Source organism: Panthera leo, chromosome B1 (assembly GCF_018350215.1).
Source record: "Panthera leo isolate Ple1 chromosome B1, P.leo_Ple1_pat1.1, whole genome shotgun sequence".
Taxonomy (NCBI): Eukaryota; Metazoa; Chordata; class Mammalia; order Carnivora; family Felidae; genus Panthera; species Panthera leo.
This window is the reverse complement of record NC_056682.1, coordinates 92073252-92097892: the sequence shown is the minus strand read 5'-3', so window position 1 is coordinate 92097892 and position 24641 is coordinate 92073252. Positions and strand designations below refer to the sequence as shown.

The 24641-nt window shown below is 34.9% G+C and overlaps 1 protein-coding gene across 1 annotated transcript in view; it reads left to right on the top strand.

The window, feature by feature from the left end:
- The window catches only part of PCDH10 (protocadherin 10), a 40488-nt gene extending 32177 nt beyond the window's left edge, over window positions 1–8311 (top strand). The window contains exon 5 of the mRNA XM_042935490.1: window positions 7749–8311. Within this exon, the coding sequence (XP_042791424.1) occupies window positions 7749–7768 (20 nt within the window). The 3' untranslated portion in view covers window positions 7769–8311. The remainder of the gene's footprint in view (window positions 1–7748) is intronic.
- The last annotated feature ends 16330 nt before the right edge of the window (window positions 8312–24641 follow it).

Here is a 24641-nt window from a genome sequence, read left to right as displayed (position 1 = left end):
TTACACATAGAAGCAACTGAGTTATGTTAGGGGAAATCGGATCATTAAGTATATTAAATATACAGCCATATTTTTATACATAATTTCTAAGCTGTGTATATCGTGTGTGTCTTTTTTGAAAATAAATTTGTGTGAATTGTGTCATAAGTATTTTATTTCCCAATCCTGAATATTTTGCATTTATTTTCATGGCTTAATTATCTAAGGTTTTACTTACATTATTTTGAAATTGTATTTGGCTTAAGTAGGTTATTAGTGGTTAATAAATTAAATGCATAGCTATATATTTTTAAATGAAGGTTTTATGTATTTGTTTTTAAAGTTTTTCCTATCTTTCATTGTTGGAATTTATGATTAGTTTTCATATAAAAGACAAAGGTGCACACATCACTAGTAATTGATCTAATATTGTGGTACAATGATGTTTGTTGCAGATAGGTCTATGTACATAAGATCCTTATACCTGTAGGAATGACCGATCCCATTCAGGCATTTTTCATGTCTTCTGCTTTGAAAATTAATGCTAATTGCAACCTTACAGGGAAACAACTAATTTGATCTCCTTATAATGTTGTTTTGAAGAAAACTAGTTGAAATACAAGCGTCTAAATGTCAGTAAATGTTATCGCTCATAATTGTCAAAGAAAAAAGAAGAACCATTTATTCTGTAAAGGAGTATAAGGATATCCTCTTAGAATTTTAGATACATAAACTAATGGTATTTGTGTAACTTAAATGAAAGCATCCTTTGTCATTATTAAAGCAAGATAACTGAGTGGCTTGTCTTCAAGAGATAAACCAACATAAAAAAAATGTGGTTTTCAAATAACTCTGGAACAAATCATAGTGTTCATATTTTAGTGGATTATGATAAAGGATTACAGAAAAATGTTCGATGATATTATAAACATAGAGGGCAATATACATTAGAGTTCCATTGCCTAAATATATGCCGATGTGGGATGGAAGTATTAAAAAACTAACTCAATCCCCAGCTTTGATTTTAAGATACCAATGATGCAAGGTGGTTTTATTCATCAAGAGAGCCTGACAGAGTGGCCAATGTGTGCTAGGTATTGTCACCTTCTACTATTTTTCCCCTCTCAGGGAAAATTTCTTAAGCCTCTAAGGCATAATTTTCCACATTTCTAGATGATTCCTTCAATCTGTAACTTTTATGCAATACCTTGTCATATGGGTTTTTATTTTTTCATAAATAATTTAAAAGCTTAATGGTTTTAATATTTAAAGAACAGATATTTAGAATACTGACCACTCTTGTGTTTAGATGGAAAAATTATGCATGATTACTGTGTTTTTAGATATCTAGCTTGAATCAATTTAGATAATGATAATAATCAAAGTGTATTGTCTAATTAAAGGAGCTGATACATGATCACTGGTTTTTGCTGTAGAGTTCAAAGCACTCTTAATTAATTTAGCTAATTAGAATTAAAGATTTTAAAAACAAAATTGAGTTACTATAATTGTACAGCTTTCCTGTTAAAAATAATAGTGATAGTTGACATGGTTGCAGTAACCCACAGGGTAGATATTTTCTAGTGAACCAGTTGTAAATGTACCTTTGTGAGAAGGTCATTTTAAATAACACATACCCATATGCACATAAACACACGCAAGTATATAGAAATTTCTAAAAGCCTATGGATCCTCTATCTAGAAAGAACCCATGATGTTTCAGGAGACTCACATCCTCATACAGAGTTGTGTGAGGGTCATGATATATGTCATAGTTGTGGACTGTACTTGTAGACAAATAGAAGCTCCTATTTTGAAGGTTGTTAAACCTTTTAAATAATGATAAAGTTTGGCTTGAAAATAAATTTTGAGCAATGATTTCTGAAATTTTCCCTGGTAGTAAATTCAGGGCTTTGCACAGTACATCAACCTCTTCTTGATATTAGGAGCACATTCCAGCTTATAAAATAAAGTATCTTTGTACATAACCATTCTTAGTGAGAATATGAGTCCTAATTCATTTTTAATCCATAGCCTCAAATTGGTATATAGTCTTTACCACAACTGAAATATAGCAGTATTGGTTACTTTGGATTTTTAGGGGAGATGGTGACTGTTGTTAAGTAACAGAAATCCAACCGAGTAAATTTTAAAGATCTAATTGGCTTTATTAAATGATTCACCAGGGGCGCCTGGGTGGCTCAGCCGGTTGAGCGTCCGACTTCAGCTCAGGTCACGATCTCACAGTCCGTGAGTTCGAGCCCCGCGTCGGGCTCTGGGCTGATGGCTCAGAGCCTGGAGCCTGCTTCCGATTCTGTGTCTCCCTCTCTCTCTGTCCCTCCCCCGTTCATGCTCTGTCTCTCTCTGTCTCAAAAATAAATAAATGTTAAAAAAAAAAAATTAAATGATTCACCAATTGGACAGCATCCCATCTGGCAAATACAGGGGGCCCCTGAGGAATTTTACAAAATGGAAGGTTTTTATAGAAGAAAGGTGGGACAAGAAAGTTATTAGCAAAACGAAAGGAAGGGAAGGAAGGAAAGGATTGTTCCAGGCAAGGCTGCTTTCCCATAGGGGGGGTAAGAAAGGGATTTATCATGCAAATTACCTCATCTTCCTCTGGGGAGGAGAGAGGGCCCTTGTGTCCCTAATCGCTAATCAAAAAGAAAAGTTTCTTCTGACTGACGATTAACACTGGATTTCTGGGAGGGAGAGGTTGAAACTGCAAATAGATTAGGTACGAGGCTCCTGTATAGGAATGTGGTCCAAGTGATGCCATTTTGAAAGATGAAAACGGCAGGCAATGGTTTTCTTTTTAATATTTCTGAAAAGAATATGCTCAACATGCTTGTTTTCTCTCAGAAATGATCCATTTTGCTCATTCTTGGTGTAAAATTCTATACCACAAAACTACGCTTGCCAATTACCTATCTCTGCGAACACCCATGAATTTAACTTTTGATAAACATTTATTAATTGTAAACTACATTGTAAGCATTACAGAAGTCTAAAGGCTAAACTAAACACTTGGATTTAATACATATTTCTCGCATGAATGTTCTGAAGGCTTGTTTGAGTCATTCATTTTATAAATTTTTCTTTCTAAAAAACTAATCAACTTTACATATGGGAACCACTTTCTCCAGATGAACTCTCGTTTTCTAAATGTATTCTATAATCTCTTAGCTCTGTCAACCTAAAATAAAGAGCATACTGTTTGATGAAAGGAAAAAAGGAAATTTAACATGAGGATGGTGTGAATATTACGAAATAAATGTAAGACCTCAAGATTATGCTGCACTAAGCTAGTACTATTAGACAAAAGACAATATATATTATATTAACAGAAGGCTTTCAAGCTTTTTATAATTCATAATAATTATAACATTTAATCAGTTTTTGCCTTATATGGATCTTAAAATTTTAAACCTTTTTGTCATTTTTTTTGTGAAAAGGAAAGCATTTACAATATGGACAATGTACGATTATATCTTAAAATATAAAAACAAATATAATACTGTTCAAGTGGGAAGATAAAAGAGAAATCAAGCAGTGACCCACTTTTAATAGTAACCTCTACTATGCTTATTTCTGGACTTTACTGTTAAACAGAAAAAAAAAATAGATTTTTAAAGAGAATCCTCAAAAATGTCTCAGGAATAAGATAGAGGAAAGGTAAATGAATTGATTATTCAGCTGGACAGATCTCTAATGGAGACTTCCTTTTAAACGATCTTTCAGTTTATGATATGCTTTTACTCAGGACACAGAGGGCAGGTGTTTCTGACTTCTAGAAGGGGTAATGGGCTTTAACTTGTCTCTGCTAGATTCACTTTACTTATAAAGAAGTGTCCTGACCTTGAGGCTCATTAAACTTTTGAATGCGCTCTGGAGTAGGTTACTGATCTCAGTATCTGGAAGTTTTTCACTGCAGTGGAGTCTCAATCATTTGGGATATTTGAAGGCTGTTCTTTCTTTCAGTCACAGAAGTAGGTTAGATCACTTCACACGTTTATATATTTCTTTAGCTTCTGTGGTTCATACTGTCATAAAGTATAAAGGATAACTTGCTTCCTGTTATGCAAATATAGAAATGTGAATATTCTAGTTATTTAATTTTCATTTTAATATATTATACTAAATTATTTTTCGGCAGGCAAATTATAATATTATTCATGGTATAAATAGATTATCAGCACTTTTATTTTTACAATTATTTCTGCAGCATACATGCTTATAGTTATTCTTCTTACGTCATTAATCAGAATTTGTAAATGTCCCAAAGTTTAATATACTTTACAGATGATCAAAGGCAATAACAGGATGACACAATATAAAGAAAAATATGCATTGGGGCGCCTGGGTGGCTCAGCCGGTTGAGCATCCGACTTCCGCCCAGGTCATAATCTCACGGTTTGTGAGTTCGAGCCCCGCGTCAGGCTCTGTGCTGACAGCTCAGAGCCTGGAGCCTGCTTCGGATTCTGTGTCTCCCTCTCTCTCTCTGCCCCTCCCCAGGTCATGCTCGTACTCTGTTTCTGTCAAAAATAAATAAACTTAAAAAAAATTACAAAGAAAAATATGCATCATAAGTGTCATTAAAAACATATATGTTAAATATATACATACCTATAATGTTAAATATATGCATACATACATGTATGCAAAATTATAAAAAAGGAGATATTTGAATATCTCTTTTCCATTAAGAGTAATTTTTTCATCCATAGTTCAGAAAATAATATAAAGGTCTTAAATGTAAGATTTTTATGACTCACTTTGAAGAATAAATGAAGTGAATGAATAAATTGATATAAAAAGAATACCAGCAATGCTTTTACTTTAGATTTGACTGAAAAGAAAATCTTTCATCTATATCAAGTGACCAACTCCTTATGTATGCTGATGAATAAGTAGGGGAAAAATGCATTTGTGAAGTGAACAGAAAAAGCAAAAAAAAAAAAAAAAATTCAAGTACGCTTTCATAATTCCAAAACATATGTAGAATATATCATAAAGCATAGAGATTCAGTGTATTTGACCCATTTTCTCTAGCCTGAAATGTTTCAGCAAATGCATACCCATAATAGTTAACACTGTGGGATAACTGTTCTTGGCACTGACTCTAAAATGTAGTAACATTGCTTTTATATATGTATATATATTTGTGTGCTGCATGTCCAACATTAACCCAGACAGCCCCCAAGGACAATGAATATTCAGTATTCAAAATCAGCTCTTAAGGGGCTTGAAAGAAAATGTATGTGACTATAACTTTAGTAATAATATTTCATTTTCTTTAGTTTATCTGGCACTACTTCACATTTGGGAAATTTGATGCTGAAATAGAGGAAATCTTTCCTTCCCATCCTACTTGGTTCTGACCTTCAGCCTCAGCCTTTACACTTGTCCTATTCAGATTTGCATTCCTGACTTAACAGATAGGTGGGAGGTGGTAATTTAATAAAAGGCGGTTATATTATTCATACAACTACTTGAAATAGGTGCACTTTAAATAAAAGCGGCACACAAGTAACCCTAAGCAGTAACTAAAGTATGCATTTTAAATTTATGTTGAAATTTAAGGTATCAAGTATAATGTGTGCTAAACTTCTGTGTTCTTAAAATTCTGGACTATTTCAGTAAAAACAATTTGTTTTTGTCTTTTGACTACATGAAATAAACATGTAGTATCCATGCTAAAGGGTTTCTCCATAAGTATTTTTTAACCTAATGAGAAACATTTTACTGATTTAAATATGTGTTAGGTTGACTAATTTCTGCATTATACTGCGATGTGCTTTTCGGTATATTAATTTTTACACATAATAAATTACTCTATAGGTTGTGGATAGGTCACGCGAGTTTGTTTTCTCCTCAAACTACTAGAAAGTTGTTTCTTATAAATCAGTATGTTAAGAAAAAAAAAGTTTCATCCTGTAAGTAGTATCCCCTCCTTATCTTGAGAAAAGTAGTATTATTTGCAGAATGTTCATGTGTCCTGAGTTATCCATGAAAGCACAAGATTATGTCCTGTGCTTCCTTTTACTCACACAATTATTTGGATTAGACAGTAAATTATTTGACCCCTGCAATTATTTGTTCAAATTCATTTTATAAACCTGAATTTCCATGGTGCTTAATTATTGTAATTTACTGAGGAATTTTAAATTCTGATTGGTATAAACAAAATATATTTAAACTATATATATTCACGCTTATCATGAAACAGGGAATTCGAATTCAAGAACATAGGAAAATAAAATTTGATTGCTTAAAAAGAGGAAAATTTCTATTTTCTTTAATAGAATATTCTCTATAGCATTATGACCAGGTAAGTTATAATAACTACCATATAATCCTGGGTTGTAGCTAACTTGTTTTATAATTCATGATATTATATTACAAATATATATATATTTTGATTGCTCAATATGAGTTACCACCAGGGACATGTAAATATTCATTTTCACTTTATTTCTGTCAATTATGGTGCCTGACTTTTCCAATTTTAATTGATGTGTCTGCTAAATGGTGACCTAGGGAAAAAACGTTTGGTGATTTGTTCAGAAACTGAATTTGTAAGGAAAAATAAATGTGAGAATTGGAGAAATAAATTAAGAAAAATATATTAACTAGATAATCTACTTGAAATAAATGGAAATACCACAGAAGAAAAATTATTCTGATCAGTATGTTCTTATGTTTGTGTTAAAAAAAACAAACAAAAGAAACAAAAAAGCCAACTATTTACCAGATTGAAACAATCCAGTTATGCCATTTAGTGTAATTCTTAATTTTTAATTATATTTTAATTTATATATGTATATATATTATTACAATCGATTTTACACAAAAGAATTGCTTTTTATCACAATTGAACACTATTTTCCGCACATTTTCATTATATATCTATTACGTGCCAGATGCTGACCTAGCCAATGCAGTTTTTGCTCTCATTGTGCTCATTGCCTAATATAAAGATTATAGAAAGGTAGGAAGAAATATCCGTTATCATTATAAATAAATAAAATACTTAAAATCATAAAATCTAAATGATTGGATTTGGAAATTCTACCTCATAATTCAGTACATTTTATAAGACTGGACCAAATTCAATATCTTTTTTCCTGTCACCCTTTTATAAGAAAACGGATTCCTTTTAGGGAATAAATTTATTATTATTATTTTTGTACACATTAAAAGGTTTGGTTTTTACATAATATAAACGATGAAGTAAAGTAAAACCAGAAAATGTGAAGCATTTTTTAACTTTTTAATTACATCAACATTTTCTAGTACAGGTTTCTGTATGATATGTTGATTTAATATATATAATTTGGAATTTTTTCAATTAAACATATAACCAGTTATTTGTAGATATTCTAATGACTCATTCTAGAATGCTTACAGGCCACACTTTTTTTTTTTCTATACTCTGATCGTGCATAAGTAATGAAGTGGGGATTGTTCTGTATGTAACTTCAAAAGTTTAATCTCCACATAATTGGTGCTTGATATATAAAACATACCTTTCCCACACAAAACTCATTTTCTAAAATACCAAAATTGACATTTTTAGAAACCCACGCAACGGATTGACTTGACAATTAGAAACCAAGGCTAACACTGAAAGACGTTGACACGACGTGGGTCTGGTATAGGGAGAGGACTTATTTCCAGTTGTATTTGTTTCTTTTCCAGTAACATGCAATTCTAAACTCCCAAACGCAGGCTCCTTTTCTTAGAGTATTTTTCTTTCTTTTTCACAGCACGGAAAAGGATATGCTAGTCAATTCTACAGGATTTACCTGAAGCAGCATGATTTGCACAAAGTCGACCAACAAAAGCATCAACTTTTCAACTTCATTATCTTGGCCATCAGTTAGTTGTGTGTAACCGAGTACTAGATTGCCGGCGGAGTCATCGTGGCCAATTATAGGACCTAATTGCTCTCAGCAGGCCTGAGAAATGAGTTGAAATGTGCAGAACTGTAGAAACTTTAGAGGCAACTGCTTTTGCCTCTCCGATCAGTGTGTGCCTGTTTACAGCACTATATATCTTTCTCTCTCCAAATGTCACTGAGCCCTTTACATGTTTATATTCACCACGAGAAGCCAGTCATAAAGATAAAGGAAATTTGTGCATTATAAATGCAATATCACTGTTTTAAACTTGACTGTTTTATATTCTTTTTGTGTGATCAAGTGTTCCCCAAACTATTCCAACTTTACAAGACAGATTGTGATTATGTTCTTTTCACCTGTGGGTTATAAAAAATGTTGTATTCTGAAGACCCACAAAATATCAAAGACATTCTGTAGTTTATACACCGTGTTGCAAAGTGTTTACTGTACTATTTCAAAGCTTCTAAATAAATATAAAATATATATATTATATTATATAATTTTCCTAAAATGTGGTACAACTCAGTTGGTTTTTAAATGGATTCATACAGTCCACATCATATAGTAAAGTGAAGGTAATTCAGGGTCCCAAAGATAAACTTACTAAGAAAAGAATAATCATTAATAGTTTCCTCCCAATTTTCATCTTATACAACCCTGTTTTTCCTTGTTTAAAAGAAAATGAAGCTCTAAGCTACACAATTTTGTCAAGAACTTGTACTGAATTTTCAATGCCAAAGATATAGCTGTCGATGTTATCAGAAGAGCACTGAATATGTAATATCAGAATATCTAACAATCTACATTCTTTCGATTCTATTTCTATGGCTTTGAATTTAGAATCATTTAAAGCTTTTATAAAGAATCTATAAATCCACCTGTATTTGTTGTTAGAAAAGAAAACAAAAACAAACACTGGGTGTCTGTACATTTTGTGGTGTAAAATACGTAATTGAGATTACTATTTTAAGAAGTCCTCAACCGTATAACTCACACAGAATTTTATTTTACATAGTTTTACATAGTTTTGTGACTCTTACTAACACATGAATATAAAATCTATTTATAACTCTATATGAACATATAGAGATATATAAGTATCTGAACTGGTAAAGAGTAACTATAAGATATAAGTGATCTCTAAATTTAAAATAAGTTAAATAAATTTGGAGATAGAAATATGGTATATTATTGTTTCAGTATTATCTTACATGTGAAGATTTTATAGCTTAAATATAGTCAGTGTTTTATTAATGAGAAAATTCTTTCAGTCAGCCTTGAAAAGTTAAGCTTGCCTTTTATTTTCATGTCCACGAAGTTAATTATTAAATTCATTTAGATGTATTTTCCTTTCTTTTACATAGTTTTCTTTTTACCAGCTGTTGTTTATTGCTTAACTAAGAGAGAAATTAAGAGAGGAAAATCAGAGGATGTGAGATAATCTTAGCAAAAAACAGAATTCTCAAAGCTCCCTCCTAAGAAAGCCTTCAACGTTTCTAAATGTTTGCCCAATCCAAATTACAGATCAATTTTGACACATTTACCTTAACTGCTAACTGATCTTCTGGATTCAGTGAAAGTTTGAGCTGTGCTATGTTATTAAAGAGCAGACTAAAGCTTAACACATAACAAATGTTTCCCACCTAGTTTTATGGTCATGTAAATGGGAATATTTTCCTTCGATTTAACAATAAAATGCATACATATTTTCAGAGGACCTTGATATGTAGATTTGAGTGATATCTTGGCATCACTCATTTGACTTATCAAATGACAGAGATTAATACGTCGTAATCCCAATCATTTTATCTACTGAAGTATGTGTAATATTCCAGTCTTTTGGGGACCCTTTAAAAATACGTAAAACCAATCCATCGCCTATGACACAAAAGCACATACGTTCACAAAAGTGCAGCAGTAACATTTTCTCAAACTTTTGGCGCTACTTCATTAAGATTTTGAATGATAGACTATTTTAATAAGGATATGTTTCTATATAATTTAGCTGGAAAAATGTCTGTTTGTTGTAATTGCTTTTTAAACAAGAAAATGATTTTCTTGTTGAATCACTGCTTTAATTAAAACCTTTCATTCATCATTTTCCAATTATGGCGGAAAACACATCCATCTGCCTTATCACATGCATTAAAAATAAGGTTATATTCATTTCATGTATTATGTTTATATTCATTCATTCAATGTTAAGAAGGTTTCTTTAATTATTTAGACTTTTATGTCATCGTATATCATCTCCCTTGAACAAACTTCTTATGCCATATATTTACGCATTCGTTTTTTATATATCATAGTAACAGTTATTCTAATTTACATTCTAATTATTAAATTATATCATTAATCAACAAAAGCAAACAACAAAAACAAGAAAATTTTACCCAATTTGTGGGAAAGATAGAATTTGCTAAAATGCTAAACAGTTATTAATCATGTATTGTACCCAGAATAAATCAGAAGTTACCAGAGAGTAATGATATAATTTTAGGTATTTGGCTAGGATGTTTTCTACCAATGAGAGGGGGACTATAAAATAGAAAAATGCAACCAATCAATAATAAAGGTTTACAAAAAAACATGTATTAGATTACCATGAAAAGGAATTTTAGAATAGTTTTCTGTTTAATCTAGTCATCTTAATACCCAGTCTTACATAATTCCATACATATCAAAAAATACTATCTAAATTATCAGATGACATTTCATCAATAAATTACTTCAGAAACGAATGATCATGACATTTACTCCTTGATAAACACGGTTCGTTCTAAAGTAGTAAAAATGTCAAAATATTTTCCTGTGGAAACAGTGTCTTAATGTTTCAAAGGTATGTCAAACGACAATTTTTAGAAGTATTTTCTCCACGTGTAAAATTCTAATTCTTATCTTGTAAACATAATTTTGTGAAATCATTTTAAATCAATATTTAAGTATCACATCATAATTACAGATATAATGGTATCACTCTAAGTGTATCATCTTTCTTGGGAACTATTGAGAAATATGTATATTTTGTTTTTTGAAGATATTAAATGCAATGCCTTTATCAAACATTGCAAATTAAGTACTATAGTAGAGGATTTAAATATTTTAATTACTCCCGTTTCCTTTTAATTTCCTCCTGTTTCATTTCTTAATAGTGTTATAATTTGCCGCCGGATCTCCTGTACTGTAGAAACCTTCTTATTTCTTCAATAAGAGGAAGAAAAAACATCCTCACAATTCTCAACATAAACTTTAATAACTGTCTATTAATTATGCCGTTTTAACTTTACAAAAATAGTTTACTGGAGTAAAATTAATATTTAATACAACTACTGACTCAGAATGTTGCAAATGTTAGGCAGCATAAAGAAAATTACTTACGGTGCTGACTGATCATAGCACTGTTATTTGTCATTACATGTGGTTTTCTTTCTCCCCCTCATATTTCTATGTGTGCTTTTAATACCCGAGGAACTCAAAAACATTTAAAATCTTGGTATACTTGATAATTTTTCTGAAAATCTTATATTTTTCATATTGCAATTTCTTGGGTTCTTTATCTTTTTCAAAACTCTAATTTTGTAGTGGTAAAGGCTTTGCACTTAACATCCTTTTTATGTTCCTTTTTAACAAGGAAAAACAGAAAATGACAAAATTCCATATTTTTTATGCCATGGAGTAGTAAAATTATTTTATATATATTGTTAGCACTTCAAGGAATATCCCTCTGCTAGGTCGAACAAAATCCTTATACAGTAATTTGTGAAGCTACTGTTCAATAGAATATTTTTGTTTCTTCTAAAACTTGGCATAGGTTTTAGATTATAGCATTCTATGAGAATGCTGGGAGATGGGTGCCGCCAGAGTATTGAAGGCAATAATATGACTAAAATTCTAATACCTTTAGTGTGCATGCATGTATTTCTAACCACTGTTATTTTTTAAGTATTTGTAAAATTAGAAAAATGACTTTTATTTCTTGAAAACTTGTCACATGCTTAGTTTGAAGTTTTACACTTCAGACGTTTTTGAGTTGCGTGCAATTTTTGCATTAATGATGCAAATATTAAAATCTCGCATGAGACTCAAAAACTTCTGAACGATAGAACTCAGACTTCCAATACATCCGTACATCATAGAGCTGAAAGTAAGCAGGGAATTTCAGCTCTAAACACATTTTCAAGACAGTTATCTGTGAGTGAAAACAGGGTATTATAACAAAAGATGAGTTTAAATCTTAACTATAGTGTTTGTTACTGTGAATGCTATAATAATACATAAGTAAAATGAGTGTAAATGTAATATATTATTTTATACTGCTGTATACACATGAAATAAATAAAACTAGGATACATATTATGCCATTTTTCCATGCATGGATCTTCCACTGACGCCCGTGGGAGCTTTGAATAAAAATCAGTGGCAAAATATGGCCCTAAGTTTAAAAACAACTAATGCTGATTTAGTAAATTCAGTCTTAATATAACAGGTCTAAGGGGACATCTGTTCAAAACTGAGTCTCATTCGAAGAAACATATGCTAGGTTTAAAGGATTTTGCGATATTTACACTTTTGAAAGTAGGCATTTAATTCTATATGATTCTCATGAGACCCACAATGAATATTTTAAATGTATATATTTTTCCACCTATTGTTATATTTTCTTCTTAAGTTTTTTGATTTGTAGTAATACCAAGGGCCCACAAGGAATAATGTAGATGTTTGACACAGGATATTATGAGTGCCTTCGAGCAATAAAAGGAAAATATTTTATCTAAAATTTTAGACACAAATTATTTCATATTTAAAATCAATGGACACATAAGAAAAAAATAAAATTCATATGGGTATCATATTCCAAGAAGAAAACGTAAATTAAGGTATAGTGTTTTTTAATAATGATAACAATAATCTGGACAAATCTTACAGAAATTTATATTCCGAAATAACTAAAAGGTAAAAGAAAAGTGTGCTTTGTAACCTAATGTGTGGTTTACGTAACCAATTTTCTTGAGTTCAAACTACACATACCTGGACAGAAACTCATTTTATGAAGCAACAAGGGATAGGGATAGGACTAGGTATTTCTCTTGCTCTTTATGTCTAATAAAGCCAGCCCTATGGTGGAAAAAAAAACTAATAAAAATATACAGGAATGATTCTCAAGAGAATGTTAACAGTGATAGTTACAAGTTGCTTTGTTCCCCTAGACCTGTCCCTCCTGTCCCTTACTTTTACCCTTTCTGGGAATCATATCATGGACTCTTCTATGTAACCAAGATTATGAATTTTCAGATGTAAAAATTAAATTTTGTTAAATTACACACTTCTATTAAGGTCCAACAATGAGGAGAGGTAGGAATGCATAATAATATCTGCCTTCATGAAAATTCTAGTTTGCTTTGAGAACCAAAGAAACTATAGGAAAATGTTAAATAATTCAACAAATAATTAAGTAATCAAATTTGTGGTCAAAACCCAATAGTGGGTCACAAGAGTAATTCAGTGTATTAAGACGATAACATAAAAATAAAACTAGAAGTAAATAGAATAGGAAAAAAAGTAGAGTAGAAGAGTATGAAAACACGTCACTCATGGTAAAAACAAATAGTTCTTTGTGAAACATTTTTTTTTCCGATACATGTGTAAAATAGGTCACAATGTGAAATATATTTCTCGCTGTGAATCATTACCCAAATGTTTGAAAAGCACCGCATCGTATGATCACTATTTCAAATTTAAATTTCTTTAATGCTATAGAAAGTCAGGGGAGATCTTTTCAAAAAGTTATCTCACATCTGAATTTTGATCTTTACTTTTGTAAAATATGAAGTACACTTAGCTGTGAAATTCTTATGAGAATTAGGTGAACTGACATGTGTGAAATGCATAGCACAATGCTAACGCACATTAAGTGGTGTATTTAATTATTAATATTGCTTTTCATCACTTTGTCGCTATTCTTGATGCTCAAAAGTATGGAATACAGGCAGCAAATGGAAATCATTCCTTTCTCAAAACTCTAGTCTGCTTCTGAGTTGTATTTAAGCAGCGCTGATTGCAAAATTGCAAGATGAAAGTTAACTTGCCTTTGGTATCTACTCATCAGCTCAGTTCACCTTTGCCTCTCTATTTATTGGTGGTATGGAGTCCAGGAAGTAAAACTCACAGCTGCTGAGCTCCAGTCATTTCCCTCACCCCCTTTGCAACTCTCAAATAGCCCTCCATCCCTACTATTGAAAAATATATATATGTATGATTGCACTAGGATATATTTACCTGATATTTCCCCTTGACCCCCAGTGTGCTTTTTGAATAACTTTCTATTTCCATGCAAATAAATGTTTGTTGGAGTTACTGAATAATTGACAGAATCATATTTTTTTGCATATGATATAGCATAAAATGAGTCTGGACAGTGTTAAATAACAAAAATTCAATTGAGTAAATTTTAAAGTTCTAACTGGCTTTATCGAACAATTCAGAAATCTGACATCTCATCTAGCAAGTAGAAAAGAGCTCCACAGGGCTACAGAAAGGGAAAGGTTTCATAAATCCAGAACAAGGGAATCATAAACCAAACAAAGGGCTATTTCAGGCAAGATAGGCAAGATTGCCTCCCTTTGGGGGGCTAACAGGGACTTATTATGTGGATTACTTCACTGGTGCTGAGCAGAGAATTCCAGACTGACTAAGATTGCGTTTCTGGGGAAGGTTGAAACTACAATTAGGTTAGGAATAAAGCCCCTGTTTGGCAATGCGGGCCTAGCAGAAGCAACTCCATTTTGGATGTGTGGTTTCCTTTTTAACAATTCCTTCCTTTAGATCAGACTGTCAGCTTGACTGAGATATGTCATCAAAATTGAAGGCATTAGCACCCCTCTCGGCTACCACTCGCAGCTTTTGTTGTTTCTTTGTGTGGTTTCCATAGGTCACTGTTCCAGGTTCATAGTCCTTAGATTCATCATTCTCTTTGCTTCTTTTTTTGAAATCCCAGTCTTGGGGAGATCATTTTCTTGGTGGTTAGCAGCTGTGAACATACATTTAAAGCTTTTGAGAGAATACAATGCACTAGGGAGATTATTATAATTATAATAGGCAGGATAGTTTTTAATGTGTGGCGTGCACTTTGGAGCCATGGTCCCCCACACCCAAACCCATCAAAATCAAAAAAGTCAAAGAAAGACCCCCCTAAAAGAGTCACCTTTTTAAGCCAAGTGGCTTGCTCAATGATCTTATATAACTGGGTTTCAACTTCCACAGAAGTATTAATCCAGGTACAGCACACTGGTGTTGGCCATAGCACTGATACCTTCTTGCTGAGCTTAAAGATAATCAAGGGCTGGGGCGCCTGGGTGGCTCAGTCGGTTGGGTGTCTGACTTCGGTTCAGGTCATGATCTCACAGTCTGTTGAGTTCAAGCCCCGTGTGGGGCTCTGTGCTGATAGCTCAGAACCTGGAACCTGCTTCAGATTCTTTCTGTCTCCCTCCCTCTCTCTCTGCCTCTCCCCTGCTCATGCTCTGTCTCTCTCTTTCTCAAAAATAAATTAAAAAAAATTTTTAATTAAAAAAAAAAGATAATCAAGAGCTATCTTGTCCTTAAGAACTACCTTGGTCAGCAACGTCTAAAAATTTTTCTTGGGTAGCTATTGTTTTAGCATCAGATTCTACAATATCTTCAAGAATTAGAGAGAGGTCTCTCATCATATTCTCATTTACATTTACTCCTGGCCAAGGAAGTATGGCCCTGTCAAAGGAAGCAAATCCTGAGTCACTAGTGCCTCCTGAGAGGTTCTTTCTAATTGGATGGTGTGAATTCAGGGGAGTCAATTCACGAAGTATCTTAGTTTGTGGAAAATTAGAGGCACAGTTGGATAACCCAAGAGGCATGGCCCAGTTATGTACCAGCCATAACTAGGTATTCAGGTCCAAGAAGAATGATAAGTATCATAGACAAAGACAAAGCCAATTAGGGCACAAACCATTCCCATTAAGGAGGTTCTGTTAATGGATTCGTTTACAGAGATTAATGCATTTGCCTCATTCAACCCAGGGCTCAACTAGGTTCTCAGCACATTCAGAAAGTAAATCTCATTGTCTGAAATAAAAAGGCCTTGCAAAGATGGGTGCTGCTGAAGAGATCTCTTAGTGGGCAGATCTGATCCAGATGCTCATGGCAATGTGGGAGTGGGGTTGTACAAATATTTACATAGGTATATGGGTCTAACTGCCTAAATACAGCTATAATTGGAGAAAGGGAAAAAAACAAGGCACTGGATATTCTGATCATAAAAGTGGAACTTGGTAAGAGACTTCCAAGATTGATGAGTTCACCCCCATTAACATTGGTGTAGGAAATATGGATGGGGGTGTTGTGTATCTTTCCAGACCAATGTCAGAGTAAAGGAAAGAAAGAGAAGGAAAAAAAAAAAAGCTTTCATGTTCAGTTAAAGGATGAAATGTGGATCTGGTGTCCTGGGTGGAAGGAGCCTACATTCATGTCAGCTGCTTCTATTCCTTGTCAGTTTGATCTGGGGGTCTTCAGCGTCTGTACAGGCCAAGATGTCAGGTAAAGCCTTCTTTAGCTGTGAGATGTGTACCTTAGACTCAGTGTCTTCTAGATTTGCAGCAGTGTCAGTGGTCAAGAAGACTCAGTAATGTTCTTTCCAGTGGGGCTCAGGTTGATGTTTCCAGAATACCCAGTCACTAGGCTTCAGACAATGACCAACAAACAGAATCTTTTGAATTGGGATCTTGGATCCCAGGACTTGGAAGTCTTCTTTAATCTGTTGATACTTAGAAATGTTAAATAATGATCGTATATAAGACACTAAATAAGACATTTACATATTTATTAATATATATTAATATAAGGCATTAAATACTTTTGGTAAGGAGTCATACTATCATGACAACAAGGGATCAGCAGAAAGTTGTATACCAATAGACATTGGTCTACTGGTGACTATCTCATGTAGTTCGTTTTTCCCGAAAGGGATCTGCGAGCAGTCAGCAAGGCCAGAGGCAATACCTTAGGTCAAGGGAGTCCAGTAGTTCCAACAAGTTTAGAGATTTTGAGTTTGAGGATCCCATTAGTTTTCTCGACCTTGCCTGATGACTGAGGATAATAGGGACAGCAATCATTCCAAGAAGTCTGCAAGATTTTCATTAAGGCTCATATGATTTATCCAGTGAGGTGGGTGCCTCGATCACTGGAGATTGTGGAAGGTATGCCCCAAGTGGGAAACACAGTCTCTAATAATCTCTTTGCCATGGCGAGAGCATCAGCATTGTGGCAGGGGGAGGCTCCAAACCATGTGGAAACATAAATAAAATAAGAAATACATATCAATAACCCATAATAAGTAGCAGTTGAATAAAGTCCAGCTTCCAGTGCTGAAAAGGACCAGAAGGATTAAGTCTGAGGCCTCTTGGGACAAAAATAGTTTTTCCAGTGTTATGGATCTGACAGGTTAGATGTTGGTAGTAAACTGTTTTTTTCAATTGTATAGAAGTTGCTATACCAATGTCTATTCATAATTTGAGTCCTCTTAAATGCACCATGGCAGATAAAGGAGTGCAAAAACCCAAAGTTGGGGTTTACTAGGGAGCCAGGATAAACTATCATCTTGGGTCTCCCATAGCCCCAAACTGTTTGATTTAAACCACTGTTTGCCTATCTTATTATTATTATTTTTTTTTCTGAATCAGGAACAGACAATTACTATGTGCCAAGAACATCAGGATGACAAAAAAGTCTGACAATGAGGATTAATTTTTTGCCGAAGCAGAATAAAGTCCACCACCTGAGCCACAACTTTTAAGATTCTGTTGCTGTTGTCTGTGCAGGAAAGTCAGCTAGGGCATTTCCTTGAGATTCAGGTTCAGTCCTTTCAGTGTGGGCCCCAATATTGATGAGAGCAATTTCAGAAAGTAAAATAATAGTTCATTTACTTCTCTGTTTTTGACTGGGGTCTGAGAGAGCATAAGAAAACCCCTTTGTTTCCATAACATCCCTCAAAACATACTGGCTGTTAGTATAAATATTAACAGTTTGTCCTTCTGATAACTGACATGGTCTGGTGAGGGCCTGGGATCTGCTTGTTGGTCTAACTTCACTTGTTGGGAAATTCCCTCTTTCAAATAGTCCTTATTGGAAAGCAAGCACCTGGTGAGCTTGGAAATGTCTTTCTTCATTTCTACATCATGACCTGTAAACATCAAGATTACATCAGGATTAGTTAAAGGGGTGCCCTGTAAATCTGCAGTACTTAGTATCTGCTCTATCAAATGGATTTTTCACTGTAGACTTGTTGAACTTGTAATTTCTTAGCTCGGCAGACCCGGTTCTCTAGAGCTGTCCTCGGGTTGTTCAAAATTATTTTATTTTCCGCTTTTCTCTGTTAATCAATCGCAATTTTTATTTCCTTATTTTGAAAGCTAGGGTTTTAAATTTATCAAATAAACCAGTTCATATTAATCTGTGACTAAATGTCTCAGAGGGAGCATTTCTATTTTAAAAGAAATGTATCAATCCATGTAAAAACTTCTATTGAGAATATTGTGTAATTGAAGACAGTTTTTGTTTTGTTTCATCTTACATATTTACTTTTCTTTGAGAGCAGTTGCTAATCATTGGGTCATTGCTCAACCAGTCTGCCTGGGCGTAAGAAACATTTAATGAATGTTGCAATTATCTAATTTGGAACACAGTCACCATCCTCTTTTTCCCTTTATCATTGTGAGTGACTCTTCTTTTAATCATGAAAAAAGCGAAGAAAACAAGCGTTGGTGTGGTGAATTGCATAAGCCTGAAACTGAATTGTATCCTTATAGTGTGATAGTGTTTATATTCTTAGTTGTGTTTCCTAATTAACAATGGAGAGAATGGCCAACTTCAGGGTTTTCTGGCAATACATTTTTCTCAAAATTGATGTGTGTGTGTGTGTGTGTGTGTGTGTGTGTGATGGAGAGAGGTATTAAGCAACACAAAGGAGACTCATGGAGGAATACATGAAGGGAATCATCCTATATGCAAACACACACATTCTGTGCCCCTTTATTAATTAATATTTAGACTATCAGAAAACCTGGTTGATCTTCAACAAGCTACCATGGACTTTTCTGGTTTTATTTTTGTTTGTTTTAATTTTTTTCTAATGTTTATTTGTTTTTCGAGAGACAGAGAGAGAGAGAGGGAGAGAGAGAGACTATGAGCAGGAATGGGGCAAGAGAGAGGGAGACACAGAATCCAAAGCAGACTCCAGGCTCTGAACTGTCAGCACAGAGACCAATGCGGGGCTCGAACTCACGAACCTCGAGATCACAACTTGAGCCAAAGTCGGACACTCAACCGTCTGAGCCACCCAGGTGCTCCTACCATGGGCTTTTCCACTGGTGGGCAATCAATAGTCAATTTCTTTTGACACTCTCTGATAAGAACCCTTATTTTATACCGGGTGACAAAGACCACAAAGAGACAACACAATGTTTATGATAAAATGTACCAAGTAAAGTTGAATTAGAGAGAGAAAGTAAGAAATGTGAGGCCAAAAAGAAGGAAAGAGAATATAACCATTGTCTTCCTTCATTCTCCAGTAAGTTTTAAAAGACTGAGAAGCAGTTATGATTTTCAAAGTTCATGTGGTCGTATACATATATAAGTTAAAACAAGGAGAAAAGTAATGAAAATAAAAGATGGTTGAGTATTTCTAGTTAAAATACAATAAAGAATGAGGTGAAGTGAACTGGTATACCCTAGAAAGGAGTAAAACACAGAAAGGATATATAAATTTTATTTTAAAATCTAAGAATACCAAGCTATCTCATTGGGATGCCTCTGTAGATGCTTGCTTTGTGTGCCTTGCTTCTCTGACAAGGATGTATGGATTTACATGACAATGTGTGCAAATATTACTGGGTTCAAAGGTGTCTCAATCATCTTAAGAAAATGCATTTGCAATTATACGGACCAGTACAGGGGAGAAACTGGGAATACTGTGAACAGATCATGCAGAATCAGGTGACACTGGCATAACATTTCATAAAGCTACATGGCAAGTTTACAACACTGATTATTAGTCAAGAGTATTGCTGCTGAGGTGGGAAGAGTGTTTTCAATCGCCCATCAGTTGGGTGAAGTGAACAAAGTATATTAGTATTTTTATTTAAAAAAAAAATTTAACGTTTATTTATTTTTGAGACAGAGAGAGACAGAGCATGAACAGGGGAGGGGCAGAGAGAGAGAGGGAGACACAGAATCGGAAGCAGGCTCCAGGCTCCGAGCCATAAGCCCAGAGCCCGATGCGGGGCTCGAACTCAGGGACCGCGAGATCGTGACCTGAGTCGAAGTCGGACGCTTAACCAACTGAGCCACCCAGGCGCCCCTATTAGTATTTTTAAAGTTTACATATGAAGCACAGTTTTAGTTTAAATGTAATACTTCCTTTGGCACTCTAGAAGAGTCTATTCCAGTATTAGATATAATAATAATGAAAAGATGAAAATAAATGCTGCACATAATGTAAAAGCATTACTAATTTAGATAATGTTATGAGATAATTCATAACATTAAAAACAAGAAAAATGGGGCGGCAAGGGGGGCCAGTGGGTTAAGCGACTGACTCCTGATTTTGTTTCAGGTCACGATCCCAGCGTCATAAGGTTAAGCTCCACCTCAGGCTCTGTGCTGAGCATGGACCCTGCCTTAGATTCTCTCTCCCTGTGCCCCTTCCTTGTTCATGCAGCTCTCTCTCTCGCTCTCTCAAAATAAATTTAAAAAAAAAAAAAAAAAAAAAACAGAAAAAAAAAGAATTTGGGATAACAGAGATCTATTGTAAATATTTAGCTAAGAAGCAATTGAGCACAATTAACTTTCAGTCTGGACTAGTAAAAATGGAAGAAGAAGGACACAACTGGGAGACATTTCAGAAAACATTATACTTGCTTCCTGACTGATGAAGGAGAGGGAGAAGTAACTATGACGGGGGTTTTGTGTGCACCTGAGTGGATCACGCTGTACTTAAATAAGGCAACATAAAAGAAAGTAAAAGCTTTGTGAGAAAGGTAATCTTATTTGTAGCAGGGTTTGCTAATTTCCTTTTATCATTCAATTTTTTGCTATGCTTGCTATCCAAGTGGAAATTGAACTGAGTTATATTTAAACATACCATAAAATTTTAGATTTTTATCCTTATATCAAAAGTAGTCTCTCTACTGTATTCTAGTTTATTCTCCATGTAGTAATATAACTAGAATCATTTAAATTATGTCTCTTAATCTGAATTTTTTCATTATGTTTATGTAGAAATAATTACATATGTAATATGTAATACATATGTAATATGTAAATTAGAAATATTTTTAAAGGTTTTCTTCTTTTTCCCTGTGGAACTTTGGCTAGTGTATATGCCAAAAGGGGTCTTGACTAATTTAAAAAGGATGCAGATTAAGTCAAAAACCCTCTCACTCTTTTTGCGACACATGCATGATACTACATAATGAAGAGGAAGATACATAAATAAAAATAAAGTTATAAGAATCATAAAATCTATTTATTTATATTTCCTTTCCATCTAAGTTCAACTAACATTTTCAGCAGATTTTTTTTTTATTTTTTTTTTTTTAACGTTTATTTATTTTTGAGACAGAGAGAGACAGAGCATGAACGGGAGAGGGGCAGAGAGAGAGGGAGACATAGAATCGGAAGCAGGCTCCAGGCTCTGAGCCATCAGCCCAGAGCCCGACGTGGGGATCGAACTCACAGACCGCGCGATCGTGACCTGAGCTGAAGTCGGACGCCCAACCGACTGAGCCACCCAGGCGCCCCAGATTTTTTTTTTTTAAATCAAAACACCTTCATGGTGTTTGACCTTTATTCATCAACTACTATCAGCAATGAATGTTATTTTCTATGTTTTATTTCTTTTTAAGTGGGCCCCACAGAATAATAGGTTTTTAGTGCAGAGCAAGTCTTTGAAAATATTCTGGTCCTTAACCTACTTATGAAGAAAATGAGACCAATATAGACCAGATGATGGCAGAGCATAACCATGAACTTAACGCCTGAACCCTAGCTCTTGACTGAATTCTTCACCTGTTCCAGGCTGCATTTCTAGTCCCTGTGTCTTATTTTAACTTGAAATCCTAGAAGTAACTATATTTAAAAAATACAAAAATAAGTTATAGCATCTAGAACTCCACTTCATATTTTTAAATTTCAATGCTCCCCCTATGCCACATGCTCATTTCTAAGGATGGTTCTCATGTATAAGGCACCATGAAATGTGGCCTAAGAAACTAGACAGTTTTGACTGTCCTTTTATGGTTTATATTTAGAATAAAATGTTGTCTTAACATATGCATTTTTATTCCTCTTAACAACATGCTATGTTGGCAGTGAATAAGCAAAACTAAAGTCAAACAAATATGAGTACATCTCCCAGAGAAATCCCATAAAGCAACTGCTGCTTCACCAAGAATAGGTCTGAATAACTGGACTTTATAAAATCATCGTCAACTAACTTCAACTAATTTAGTGAAATACTGAAAGAGAAAGAAGAAATTAGGTAAAGGGTGGTTTTAGTCATCCACTATTCACCCTGTTGGAGAGGGAGAGATTTCCATCCTAGAGTTATGGGGACGGAGAACATACAACATCTGACACTGGACAGACAGATGAAATTGACAACAATTTATGAGTCATGTATTTTCACAGGCTGGGGAAGAAGGATATCACACGAAACACAGGGCGACATTACCAGGGGCCGTGAGAGGCAGGCTTTCTTTTGGTATCAAGAGGGAGGGATTCTCTCTGGTTCCTGCTGGAGGATGTGACCAGGGAGAATTCAGTGGAGCTAGCAGGGAAATGAAACCTCACTACTTAAGAATGAACTGGGCCTGGTTCCTCTGTCCAGCAGAGCTGTTCGGCTCTTTGGATCTCCTTTTCCAGAGGGGAATGAGGGAGGTAAGATCAGACCATTCAAGGCACTCTAAGATAGGCCAGGTGTCGAGGCACCACATAATATTGAGCTTTAATTTTAGTCCTCATATCAAATTGACTCCCCGATGTCTTGACATCAATTTTTATCTTGGTGATGAACTGAGATTTCTGGGTAAGAGAAGTACCTCTCCAACACATGAAGTAGGCACTTGACCTGGAGGAAGAGGCAGTGTGATGAGAAAAAGAACTATTTTGAGTTGCTGCCTAAGCATTCCACAGTATGATAACCCTGCATAGACCCAGAGTCTGGACATTTAGATAAGGACCTGAGCTTAGGATTCCCGTCAAAAGTTCCTGCTTTGCTTTTCCCAGGGCACCTTTTAGAACAACCACTTAGAATCAAGCCAGTGAAAAGTCAGTGATCTCCACCCCAACCACCTTACAGGTGCTTACTACCCTGCTCTCTGTCTCCTTACTCATGGCCTGGGACAGGGGACTGCCCTTTCCCTGGCTCTTTGCCCCCCACCCTGAGATTTGTAACTACTAAACCTTGTGATTTTATTTCCTTTGTGTGAGTATATTGACACTGTGTTATTGATAAAAAATAATCCTGGGTTTTACTTCCCCAAAGTGGGAGCTCAGATGCTGAGGGAGCTATCTGCCAAATGTGTATGGATGACTTATGCCTCCTCATTCAGCAGATCATAAACTGCATATTTTTAATTTAATACATCAGCTACGGGCCCCCCAACACAGAGGGCCACATAGTGAGGTGACCTTCAAAAACAGGAACTTTAGAGGTCTTCCCTTTATGACCAATAAAAGAAATTAAGGAAGCTGGTGGCATTAGTACAGGGACTGCATGTCCCCATGGCACGTGGATTGAGACTAAACCATATCTGTGGCAATCACAGGGGGTTATTTGCTCTATTTGGAATTCTTTGAAGGGGCCATTAGTTCTATAGAGGGCATGGAAGTTGTATTGAATGTCTTCTTCAAGAGTCCAACATTGTCTGTTTTAAGAAGTGAAATGAATGCCTTGGCCACTATCAATAATCTCTGAAGTTCCAAAGAGGATGAAGAGTATACCGGCAAAGCCTTGAATCGTGGCTTTAGTACAGGTAGTGACATCTGCTACCTTGATTTATATTCTGGGTCTCTGTTAGACAAGCGGTTCCCAGAGTGCTTTACCTCAAAGGAAGCAATTCTTATGTAATACACCAAGAGTTTATGAATATGTACGTATGGAGCCATTTGCTGGCCAGGGTATGTGGTGCTAAGATGACTACCTGATGTATGGCTGACCCTTAGGTCCTGTTGTTTTACAAGGACATCCTGAATAAAGAATGAAACCCAGCAACATTCCACCAAGTTCCATCATATATGAGAAGAGTGGCAATATGGCCCATAAAGTTTATAAACTCCCTTTAATTTTTCACTCAATTGCTCCGAAGGGGCTCTCCATGTGGCTAAGGTGTCTAGGAGAGGGTTGATCTCCTCTACCACCATGTCATGTGTCAAGGAACTGAGGAGAGGTGGGGCTACACCACCCTGCAGATGGGATATGTCAGAGGGTCAGATTTGACTCCAGCTTGTAGAACGGAAGGCTTGATAACTGTGCAAAGCTTGTGAGCCTTGCAAAGCATGGAGCATGTTAGCTCCACGACCCAAGGCATAATGGTTGGCTTGGTGTGGAGGAATAGATGCACAGGGGGCTGTGAGAGACTGTTTTCAGAAGAGCTCAGTGTGTGGCCAAGAACTACCACTCTAATGGTATATAGTGCAAGGCCAAGGAGAGCAGTTTCCTTTATCAGAAGTCCA